Here is a 12,928-nt window from a genome sequence, read left to right as displayed (position 1 = left end):
TTTCCACGCTAGACTTGTCAGTGACAGAAAACATTCCTACGATGGGTCCAAGCTGGAGAGCAGAGGAGAAAACGGTGTATTAGGTCACGGAACACGTACAAGACATCCTGAGGGGATACTTGGAAGACTGCGCGCTTCCCAGTAAGAACTTTTAGGTGAGGGGAGAACTAGAGAAATCATATTCTGAGTAAAGGACACGTTTATGTCACAGTTTAAAACATGCAAAACACTCTATATGCTGACCGTTACATACAAGTGGGGTAAAACCTTGATGCAAGGACGAGAATGGTCCACATACATTTCAGGTTAGTGGCCTGCCAGAGGGAAATGTCATCAGGGAAGGGTATAAAGGGGACGCCAGTTATTATCTTTGATGATTTACTTTTTAAAAGCAGCCGAGAAATCCAAGGCAAATATGTAAAAATAAAACATCAAAGCTGAAGAAAACTTCACAGTGAAAAAAATAAAATCCAAGGAGGGAGGCAACCCCATTCTGCAGGCACTACAGCTTACCTTACCCCCCACTGCAGGGTGGGGAACACACCAGCTTCTGCAATGTACTTTTTTAGAGTTAAGAGATCTAAGTATTGGATGGAAAGAAATATTTACATATTTAAATAGTGTGAACACTACTCGTTGGGAACATTTATAGCATTTACTGCCTCAACCAAATGCAGAGATGTTACAAGACTTGTTAAAAACTCAGGAACGGCAGCTGTGTCCCTCGCACGGCCTCACCATGCAAACATTATAAAGATGAACACACAAATTTTTAGCACTTTATAAAGTTCACATCCAGAACCTAAGTATATATTCCAATGTACTTCTCTCTCTGAAATTCCACCCACCACTTGTCTGACAAAGGAACACTTTACCCAATTAAAAACTAAGGTTCTTATTAAGCCATTTCCTCATTACAGAATGTAGAATCTTGATAAGAAACTGATTTCTTAAAACATGTAAGGAAATTCCCTGGTTGACAAATTCCATGGGGGGAGTGGGGCGGGTCTCACAGTGTAAGAGCATTTTTCCCTTGAGAAGATGAGAATTCATTTAATTTGATAAATTAAACATGATCATTCAACTTTTACAAGAAATTCTGAATTTTATTTCAATAATCTCATAAAACTTAGTTGATGGCAAAGTACAGAACGGCATCCAAAGAAATACTTTGCAACAAAGCTCTCCTTTGCTTCTCAAAAGTTTAAGTTGGATTTTTCAAATTAAGTATTTCCCTAAATTTAAATCAAAGTAGCTTGATACACACCCTCATACATTTATCTATTACATATTGCACATTTAAGGATACACACTTTGGATGAAAATAGTACACAATGAAAAAGCAAGTTTGCCCCCAAAACTACATTAAACTCTTTATATAACTCCTGACAAACCTCTACTTCTTGAAACATGGAATGTACTAAAATGAGTAATTCTTATTGCTCAGAATGTAAAATAGACAATTACTTGCAACTGCAACTCTCCACAACTTGTTTTGGAATTATTAATAATTTCTCTCTCCCAAAAAAAGATCTATATTTTTTCTCAAGGTCCTTAAGTGTGTACATTACCTGACATCCTTTGTTCTCTGTAGGATTACAAACAGTATCGAGATTTTAGACCATGAATTATCAAAACCCACACACTTGGTTTAATCAATCATTAAATCTTTAAGGACCATATACAGAAAAGACTGAGGTCACACTCTGTTCTCCAGCCTTGAAGGTTACATAATGAGTTCCACAGTCCCCTTCTTTTATTAAAACATTAATAAAGTTGTTTAGTTACGCTCATACTGGTTTTATTAAGAGCTGAGATTGCTAATGGCCACTTATTTCTTCTCACTTCTTTGGTAGATAAAAGCAAGAAAAAAAGTCTTAGAAAATCTAGGGCCACAAGGTTCCACAAAGAAATGTTACAGTCAGCCCTGTGTTATCTATGGGCTTCGCATCAGTGTACACAGGGGGGCTGACTGTACTCAGCCATTTTATACACAGGACTGGGAATCCCTGGATCTTGGTTTCCACGGTGAATCTTGAAACCAATCCGCCCTTGGTCACAGAGGGACAACTGTACTGTCTTCACAGTGAATCAAAGGCATCACAAAAGGACCACACTAGACACAGTACCCGATTTGGACAGGATAGAAAGCATCTCGTCTGCGTGGTAGATTACAGTGGTTAAGAGCCTGCGCTCTTATGACCAGACCATCGGGATCCAGAGCCTGTGCTGTTACCTAAAGTTGTGTAAACCTGAGCATACCTAACTCCCCTAAACCTGCCTGCTCGTCCCCTACAAAGGAGGTAAGAACAGTACCTGTATCACAGGATCCTGGGAAGGATTATGACTTGATGTAAAACTAACACCTGGCGCGCTGGGATAAGCATCTTGAAAACCATTTCATGCTTTGAGAAACACACGATGGGTGAAATAAATTGCTTAGGTGGGCAATCACTTCGGGTGTCTGCTAGCAAAGTGGTAATTAAAGCTCAACCCCACATTTCTGAAATCATTTATTTTTTCACAGACAGCTCAGACCTATTTGCAAGCAAAAACCCTTTACTGGTGTTCTAGCAACGCTAACTTCACAAAGACAGCTCTTGCAATAAGCAACCCCTCAAGCTGATTCCTGCAACTTAATTTTTTTAAAAGATTAACATACAAAGAACTCTGAAAATGCCAGGTTCCCTACATTACAGGACTTAAGTCTTACTTGAACCTACTTGGCATCTATCTTTTGGCATTTAAAAGCCTCTTAAGCAGTTGTCTTGGCTGCAGATTAAAATGACTGGAGCTTAAAAACAAATGACCGAGCCGGGTCTCCACCCCCGACCAATCTTCAGGCAGTATATCTGCAGGTACCGTCCAAGTGTCAGGATACTTTCTGGAGTACATCACACGTGTTAACACACGCTGTAGCTGCATACCACCACTAAGATCTAGCATAATGAATAGTTATCTTAGTAGTTCCCTGCACCTTTTTTCAAGGTGGGTGTTACATATAGGAACAACTGGAAAACAAGAAACGCAGTTTTAAAACAAGAGAAATGTGGTAATAGGAGTGTATGCATAATTAGAAAGGGAATTATCTGGCCAATAGAGCTTTACATTGTAAATAAAATGTTCATAACCTTACGGTCACAAACATGATCATAAAAATATTTTAGGATCATAAAAAGTACTTTTGCAGTCACTTATACTTGGTTTTCAATAAACCAGAGAAAGTAGATTAAAATTTAAAAAAAGATACAAGGTTGTATGTAATTTATGATTATGCTTAAAGAGCACCAGTATTATAAGGAAATAAATGTTCATAGAAACCGATGCAGAGTTCAGCATTTATTTTTTATAAACTATTTTCTGAATTCCCTAAGATGCACACATTATTTCTACAAGCAGAAATGCAGGAAGCTAGAACTTTCTTTCCCTTCAAGGATCATTCTCTGCACCAGTCCCTGCAGGCTGGGCATCCCAAGAGGCCACTGTTCCTGCACAGAACTCTCCAGAAGCACAGCTTCTACCAAGGTGGGCTCTCAAGTGTGGAGCTGAAGAAGCACGTGTCCCCATGTCCTACCCAAAAGCCCTCAACCTCCAGGTCACTAAGAAAAGACCACCTGCCAGCGGGCCTCGGGCCCCAGGGACTGGCTGCTATTACCTGACAGAACATAAATACACACACCACCACAGTCTGTTGACATCAAATTCCTTTTTGTTGCTTTTCAGAAAGGAAAATGACACTTCACCACATTTTTAAACAGTTTATTTATTCACACAATAGTTTATTTTCCTTTGAAAGCTGGAATATGAAGATCATTTACCTTATTTTGTTGTTTTTCCATATGGTAAAACTGGTCTTTCCCTAATTCTCATAAAGGTGAATTTTTAAAAATCTATGCACATACCAAAATCACTGAAAGGAATGTGCAAAGCTCCGGGAAAACTAGTACTTGAATGTTTTCAAACTGACAGAAGATTAAAATTGGGGGATACACCCTATAAGGAACTGTATTTTTTATCTTATTGATAAAGGCTGTTTTCAAAGCGGCATATTTTGAACTAAGATAACTGAAGGAGAAATTAAGAATATTATTTTTCTCTGACGAGAACTTCCGAATTTGATACGTATTTTTTTCCAAGCGTCATTTCTTCTTTTTTTTTTAAGGTAACATACTGCACACTCAGAATACAATTCTTAAATTTGTCTCTTGTAAATACAAGAATGGGCAAAATTAAGGTACATTAGTTATAGAAAGAATGAAGGAAGGTAGTGCATTTAGTGTCAGATAAGAACTTAAAGGCCTTAGTTACTTGGTTGTGGCTTCAGAGATGGCAACAGTGTATTTCCCTCATGCTGACATTCAGAAGTAAGCAGGCAGACAAAGCAAAAATTTCTGAACATGTAAGGAATGAAGATGAATAGTTTAATCTATATATTACCAGTCAATTAATACAGTTGGACTCTGTCGGTAGTAAAATAATTTGACCACATTTCGTACAGCAGTTAAGAGTCTCCTGAACAGTTGGAGCATGTCCTGCTACGTAAAGCAGTAAAGAAGCCCATGTGGACTTTATATTGCAGACAACACCCAGACTACATTCTAGCTAAAGACCAACCACTGCATTATGCATCTTGTGAAATGCCTACCTAAAAATGCATTTATTTATTACCAACTGGGAGGGGGGATTTCTAGCCTAAACACTAAAACCAGACATGTGCATGAGACTATTCCACAGCTGCCTGTGGTACAGTCTTACGACAGGAAATCTCACACTCTGAGCATCTTACGTCCACTATTCAGTCATATCAAATTGGGGTACATTTTTTTCTACAAAGTTCCCAGAAACAGACACTGAGCTAGAGTCAGAAGAGCAGGTTTCAAGTCCAGCCCTGCCTCTGCCCTTGTGAGACATGAGGAAAGTTCTCTGAGCTCTCGCGAAGGCCTCAAATCCCTCAACTATAAAACAAAGAGGTTGAACAAAATGAACTCTAAGGAGCATTCCCATAAAACGGGCTTCTACTAAATTTTTGAGAACTTAAATTGTTTAAAAACTGATAGCTATGAAATCTCAAGCCTGATGCTCATCACCGGTAATGCTGATTATAGAAAGAGACTGAAGCCAAGGAATTAGTGATTCTGCACGGATGGGACAGAAATGCAAAGCTTGTTGGCATGCTTTCCCAGGTACCAGAGTGGGAAGGAGCTTTTACAATGACTGCGCCAGGCGGCACCTGCAGCACGTGCGGGGAAGACGTGCCCTTGTTCTTAGTTACTCTTGCACTCAAGCAAGAGGTTTTCTAGAAGATAACATACAGCGCCAACACCACAGTACACGGGCTCTGACGAGTTCAAAACATACTTGAAATGAAAATGCAACCAAAATACTTCAGAGCATTTCACTCCATTATAAAAGGTACACACAGCCCTGGGGCCAACATACTTCACTGTACCATGTCAAGTCCCAGAGTCCAATTTCCCTTTCAAATATAAGTGCATCTTTCACAAAACCAACACCTATTTTCAAAAATCAAAATTCGCTTGTATTAGACTGTACTTAGTAGAAAAAGTGAATCTATTTTTTCTGGTTCCAAAGTTTTCTATGCCAACACAGATTAACTAAATGAGACATAAGACTAAGTACAGGAAAGTACACCAGACCCTGTCATGCATTTATAGTGCAAACGCATTTCATGTGGTTGACGTAGAGATCTGCAAAGGATAAGGTCATTTTCCACAAAGGAATTCCCAAGATTTACTCAGTAATACCAAATTTCCATAATGGAAATTACTGTGCGTGTCAAACTGGACAGGGAAAAACCTACTTTTAACTATTATTACGAAATGTTATAAAATAAAAGGAATTCTTAGGCTGGTCAAAAAGCGGTGACTAGAATCAAGGAGAATCAGTCTTTCTTGAGAAGACACTAAACGAACCTATTTAGAATAGGATAAATTAAACACAATAGAGCCACAGGGCAGACATGTAAACTGACTGAAATTACAGCACTTTTATACTCATGCCATTTGCTTGTTTTATATTATCTTGAGGACAAATGGATTATGATCTTCCAAAATTCCAAAAATGGCCTGAAATTTTATCAATTCCTTTCCTTAAAAGAATGAGGACTTTGAACCACAAATACTCAATATCCGCAAGGGTTTCCATGAGATAAATTATGCATTTTATAACCCAGATCACCACACAGCACACTCCCTGGCATCCCGTCTAATGACACGACAAACACAAGCTATCGAGCAAGAATCTGTTAACAGTTTTATTATTTTTGTGTTAAATACCATGGGACAGGGTTGGAAGGATGAAAAACTCAGTCAACAACTGCCTCACAAGGGATAAGAAAAATTCTGCCATGATATTAGCAAAGGTAAAGGAGAAAATTTACACTGTAAGAGGCACCATTTCCCCACAGAATACCTCTTGGCATTTCCTGAATGAGTGGGATTAGCAATCTAAATAAATCATATTTCAAGAGGTAACAGCAACAGATAAAATTTAAAGGGATTATTAAAATAACATTTACAAGACTCTGAACAATTCTTGAACTCTTATTAAAACCACAAAGAAAGAACAATTCTTTACTTATGAATTTCATAAAGGACTGAATGTGCAATGACACCTGCTAGGGATGGTCTGGTGACGTTCACGCTGTCCGGGAGCCCAACACTCTGCTCTTACTGTGTTTCTAACCGTGAGACTGTTACAGGCGAGGCCTATATGACGCTGTACACACAAAGAATGGTCACCGTGGGCCACACTACCAGTGAGATGGTAGGTAAACAAATCTTTTTCTGGTCAAGAGAAAAAAAAAGAAATAGCACTCTGCATGCTTCACTCTACAAGATGAATTTCCCTAGAAAGAATCCAATGAAAATGGCTGCAATTACAACAAGAAGTGAAGGAAGAGGACTGGTGACATTATCTCTGAAGGATGCAGCTGAGGTGGATCCAGGTTTATCCGAATGTGCTACCTTTCTGAGCCTTAAGCCTTCATCCTAGAAAAAAATATATGCACAAAAAGAGGTTTTAAAAACAAATATTCATAAAACTAGTGAGCTACAAACATACAGACAGAAAGCAGGTCAGTATGCATGCGACTGGGGGCGAGAGCAGGGGCGAGCTGCTACCCAGCCTAAGGAAACTTTCTAGGGTGATACAAACAGTCTAAAACCTGATTCCAGTGATGGCTGCACATTCCATAAATTTACTAAAAAAAAAATCACTGAATTGTACACTCGCCAACGGGTGTCTTCATGGAATGTAAATTACACCTCAATAATGCTGATTTTAAAAACTAGAGCCAAGAAATATACTTCTAAAAAACTGAAATATCAGGTACAGTTATATTTACATAGAAGGAAAAAATCCCACTAAAATTAATACAATTGAAGAAGAATCCTACTTGTGCACTTTCCCCAAGGTGGCCGACAGCATCTTCACGCTGGGCTCCATCAGCCAAAGACCACCAGAAACAAAGTTAGGTCTTTAGTCTGACCCGCCGCAAGTAGGGCCCCACACAGCAGAGCGCAGGGAAGAGACAGGACTCTACAGGACTGGGGAGGGGGAGTGCAGGATGGAATTTAAACGCAGCGTTTCAATGTGCTCAAAGCAAAGCAGGAGGTCTTTGTGTAAAAGGGTCAGCACCAGGGTCTGGACTGTAGAGGAGAGAGAGAATCGTTTCTTTGGAAACTACAAATACAACAGGGGTGGGATGCTGTAGGCAGAGCCCCGCACCTGAAGCTCTGCACCTGGACCAGAAAGGGAGGCCGCTTCTCTGCCATCACAGTGACGCCCATCCTCCAGACCAGGTGGCTGCTCCGTGCTGACTGACACAGCCTCACCCAGTGAAGTTTCTGACAGTCTATGACTTCAGGGGACCAGCTTTCTCAGTAACAGGACAGCAGTCACTCTAAGCAGGAGGTTGTTATGACACTTTACCAGCTGCAGAATGACCTTGGGGAAAATACTGACGCCGGTTTACCTAGGCAGCTGGCTTTACCTGGTCCATCATCCCAACCAGATGAATACGGGGCAGGCTTTCACCTCCTCAGCACAAGCTCCTTTTTACTTTCTCACACTGATTCATTTCTCTAGTGTGTTCACTAATAACACCCAGTGGAAGAGTGCACCTGACGTCATGCTGTTTTATCTGCATGACTGGATTTTCTGAGGGTTTGTGGGTTTGGGTCTTGTTCTGATTAGTCCCGTGTGGACAGAACAATGATGCTCAGTCCCGGCAAGAACTTTAAAAGCTACTCCAGGTGATTCTGCCTCACGGGGTCTTGGGAGGGCCTGAACATGTGTGTTTAAGAGCTCACGGCAGATTCCGAGGCACAGGCTGGATGAAGAAGGCCAGGGCTGCAGAACATAATGGGCAGTGATGAGACCCCTCAAGGAAGTCAACCTGGCAACCAGCGATGATGGGCCTTAGTGTGAACTGTTAAAGGTCCAGAAGTTGACTCTGTAAACCAGTGGTCTTCAAGGTTCTTTTGTTTTCTCTTTTAAACAGCAGAATGCTTTTTCAAATAACATCTACAGAACGTTAGTCCATAAAGAGTCGGGACCGGGAATCAATCTTATCACCCATCTCCCCAGCCCGGCCCGACCCAGGCACCTCTCCCTCCCAGCCAGGCGACGGGCCGTGGCTCTCAGTACACTGAGGAGCACATCCTCCATCACATACAGGACTGAGGAAGTCATGGCACATAAAGGAAAAGTAACAAAAAACAGCACCCTTAGAACTCCATAGGGCATGGGTGTGGGTGTGGGTGTAACATGAGACCACCTCTCCACTCTCCAGACAGGCGCTGGGGGCAGGGGCCTCTGCGGCGGGGCTGTGGAATAGGAATAGCCAGAAAAGCCGTCTCAGCACACATCAAGCCAAGACATAGTGCCTTTGATTCAGAGTGTAGTTTCCACAGGCTATGAAATAATCAGATGTAGATTACGTCCCACAATTTAGCTTATTTACTTTAAGTACATTTTAGTATTAATACTATCTACTTTGACATGAAAAGCTTCAAACAAAGCCTCAAAAAGCAACTTAAAGGTCTTCAGGTCTTGAAATATTAGTAAACTCCACACTATCCCACAGCCCATTGCTCACTCACTCAAATGTGAATGAACACTGTGCACGTGTGCTGTGAACGCAGAGGCGGTGAACACAGCCCCTGCCCCCAAGACACCCCAGCCCGCTGGAGGGAGACGGACAAACGGGAGCCGGAAGAGGCAAGCGGCAGCCTGGAAACAGAGGAGGCAGCATTCCAAGACTGTTTCTCTTTTCTTTTCAGGGGAAGAGAGTCCCAGAAAAGGTCATACTGACAAGGTGATGAGAACGGAGCACCACGAGACGTGTGTGCGTGTGTGCACGCCACGGTGCCGGGCCGCCCGCGGAGGGAAGCGCTCCTGCTACGGCAGCGGAGGCTCCTCCAGGACCCCCAGCCCAGTGCTGACCGACACGACCCGAAGAGGCGCTTCCAATGGCTGCCCTACATGGAGTTTTAAATTTTCTAACAGCACATTTAAAAAGGTACAAAAAATTGGCAACATTTTAATGATATATTTTATTCAATCCAATATAACCAAAATATTATTTCAACATGTAACAATACGAAAAAAAAAAAGAGGTTTTTTTGGTTATTTTTGGCACTATGTCACTCACAGCACATCTTAATTCCAACTAAGCACATTTCAAGCGCCCTGGACGACGGGTGCCAGTCTGGGGACAGCACTGCTGCATCAGGTGACAGGACCAGGGCCCAGAATGCAAAGGCTGCACAAGCGAGAGAGGAAGCCAGCAAGGCCACAGCCAGACCCCAACACCCAGGCCAGCTGCTGGCAAGGGAGCACGGGACAGGAGAAGCCACAGCCAAAGTCTAAGAAGAGGCTGGCGGGAAGCCAAGGCCAGGACAGAAGCAAATTGGGAAAAGGAAAAAGAACTGAAAAAGGGTAAATGTAAAAGCTGACAGACAAAATGGCCCAACAACGTTCACCTCCCCGCTGCCTTCACTGCAATCACGTTCCTTTCCCAGGAGCGAGCACTTACTCTCAGGTGTCGGTTTTCTTCCGATAGCTTCATCATCTCTCCCTGGAGCCTCTTGCACTCTTCCATGAGCTTCCTCGTCTCAGTATCATTGAGGGAAACACTGTGTGGCTTTGGCACGGGCCCGTCCTGCTTCGCAGCGTTCAGGGGAACGGCTTTGCTGGGTTCCATGTCGTTCTGCAGCACAAAGACAGCGGGCGGGGCGTTTTTCAACTGACTAACTCTCCTTACAGGTTTTTAAACAACAACTTAAACTCCACACATCCATCTCCAAGAAATTATTTACATGCAAAGTTTTGACAGTTTTCAATTTCATTATTAAAAAGTTTTTTAAATACCCAGTGTCTGGTCATCTGTGAACAACTGCACAGGATGACAGCAGTAAACACCAGCAGTCAAGCGAGGTCAAAGCACGCGAACCACCCCTCCTCTGCGCCCGCCACCCCGTGCACTTACCTCCACCAGAGCACTGAGCACACAGCACAACACTGTACTTTTGGTGTTCTTTCCTACAACGCTTCAAAGCCTGGGTAGAGCAAGAGTCATTCCTCTTTGCATTTACCCCTAAACCCAGCACTATGGCCAACAGCAGTTACTCAATAAGTATTGACGCCAACCAAAATCCAAACATGAAGTTCATTTTCAGTGCTCTGATTCTGCAATTCAAATGGGGTTCTGGAGGGAAGGGGGGATGTTATTGCAAACACGCAATGAAATCAGGAGACTACCTAAAAAAACATTTGAAAGAAAACCTAACTTCTATTCACGGGAAAAAATAACTGAAGGATATGAGCACCGCAGGGGAGATAATGAACACAAACATGTATCATGGGGAAAAAAAGAGGGGAGGGAGTCCACTTCACGACTTGACACTCAAACATCAGCGCTCGCTTCAAACCGCCAGGAACACCACCCGCTTTAACTCATGAAACCCAGCATGGAACCACAGTGGCACTCGGGCACCTTCAACATCATGAGCCCCCGGACCTTAACTCCTGCCAGCACTCACCCATTGGAGCTAGCGGCAAAGGCATGCAGAGAAAGGCACAGGGCAGGGCCTAAGCGTCCCTGAGCCTCAACTCAACACCCAGCCACCGGAATCTCATCTCTGCCTTCACAAGCTCCCTAATACGACTAGCACAATTCTTGTCTTTAATTAAAATTTTACTTGCTAAAAATTTAACTTTTCAAAAAGAAAGGTATAAACCGCTTTATTCAGATATAAACTTTTAACAAGAACTTTTCCAAAATCAACTTTATGGCATTTTCCACAGCACTCATCAGGAAGATTTAATTATAGGTCACACACCTACCACAGCATCCCAGCTCCTGAATTTACTTTCAGTATAAACAGGGACAAAACTAGTATCTCGTATGAAGGGGCTGTGATTTGATCGCCATTGTCTAAATCCTGTAAAAGTTAGCAGCACTGTACCGAGGTTCCAGTCACCATTCAGATTTCCCCACTCCTCTTCAGAAGCGTCCCCGCCGTGACGGGTTTTAGGAAGCCTGCTTCACCATCCGGCTCTGTGCTTCCTGTGCGAGCCTCTTGTTCTCCACTCTGTCCTGCCCGTCCCAACCAACCCCATCGTACTGTTACAAACCCTGTTTCAGATGTTTTTGCTCTCCACCAATTTCTTTTCCTTTTCTTTTCCTTAACAGTAATTAGAATTCATTTCAAAATGACTTCTCAAGTGTGCACTTTCCAACCTAGAACTAGTCCAGCTTCTGGGAACCAGAATGGCACATGGCCTTCCTCTGTGAAGACGAACAGTCAACAACATGGCAACTCAGCAATCTTTAGGTTTGGGGGAAAATATCACACTCGTACCAGTAAGTTGACTAAGAAATTACGAGGAGATACAAAAGGCCAAAAAGTGAAGACAAAAAAAATTAGAATGAGGAATCATCAAACTCTTCACAATTGGTTTTTTATTTTTAAACAAATTCTTGAAATTCCAGAAAATTGAGAATTACCTCCCATTCTCTCATCAACCTAAAATAACTATTATTTATATATTATCTTCCAATATTCTCTTTCATATGCATATTTTATAAAATCAGCATACATGTAACTTTTTAATCTTTATTCATTTATATGTACATCTTTTAATTATCATTTTAAATGACACGATGTCATTAAATATTCTATTCTGTGCCTTACCAAAATTACCTCAACATTTCACTCTTGTTAGACATTTGATGGGTAGCTTCCCACTCTGGGATTTTAATTAACATGTCAATCAATATCTTCTCATGGTGGCAGAATTAGATTTCTCTTTTTATTGAAAATTTTTCTTAATGTTGATATATTGCTTTTACAAGAAAAAGGAGAAGAAATGTCATAACCCATCTGTGGAGCATAAATGTTAAGACGAGAGTGCAAACGGTAACAGTGAAGCCTAAACACTGTCCAAAGTAAGCCAAACAAGTAACAAAACAGTCACACTGAGTAAACCCACTTACCCCATGTGCTCACAACCATTTAGGCCCCTACAAACCAGGCAACATACAGAGCAGAGGCAAAAAAATCTAATTGATTGATTAATTAATTAAGTAGAAGCCTGTATAAGTTAACTGGGTGGTGGTTAAAGGGGGTGGGGTGGGGGAAGAGTCACGGGCGTGGAGACAAGCTGGGGAGCCTGGTGGGAACACTAAGGCTGCTGAGACAGCTAGCTACAGGCTTCCCTTCAGGAGCGCCACGGTGACGTCTGGCTCCAGGAAAACAGCGTGTTCCTTGAGAGCTGCTTCAGACTGGTCCCGAAAGAGGAGACTGGCTTTTCTGAGAACCATGGAACAAGCAATCTGGAGGGACCTGACACGCTCTGACTCTGAGGCAGCTGAGGAGTGACACTGCACGCACATTATACC

General features: G+C 42.1%; 1 protein-coding gene across 1 annotated transcript in view; it reads right to left on the bottom strand.

The window, feature by feature from the left end:
* Positions 1–6,250: 6,250 nt before the first annotated feature.
* VAPA (VAMP associated protein A) overlaps positions 6,251–12,928 on the bottom strand; it is a 37,798-nt gene continuing 31,120 nt past the window's right edge. Inside the window, exons 5-6 of the mRNA XM_057526307.1 lie at positions 10,061–10,234; positions 6,251–7,010 (exon numbers count right to left, since the gene is read on the bottom strand). Coding sequence (XP_057382290.1) covers positions 6,852–7,010; positions 10,061–10,234 — 333 coding nt within the window. The 3' untranslated portion in view covers positions 6,251–6,851. The remainder of the gene's footprint in view (positions 7,011–10,060; positions 10,235–12,928) is intronic.

Source organism: Balaenoptera acutorostrata, chromosome 13, assembly GCF_949987535.1.
Source record: "Balaenoptera acutorostrata chromosome 13, mBalAcu1.1, whole genome shotgun sequence".
In the NCBI taxonomy this organism is placed as follows: Eukaryota; Metazoa; Chordata; class Mammalia; order Artiodactyla; family Balaenopteridae; genus Balaenoptera; species Balaenoptera acutorostrata.
The sequence above is the reverse complement of the archived record's forward strand: the minus strand, read 5'-3'. Positions and strand labels throughout refer to the sequence as shown.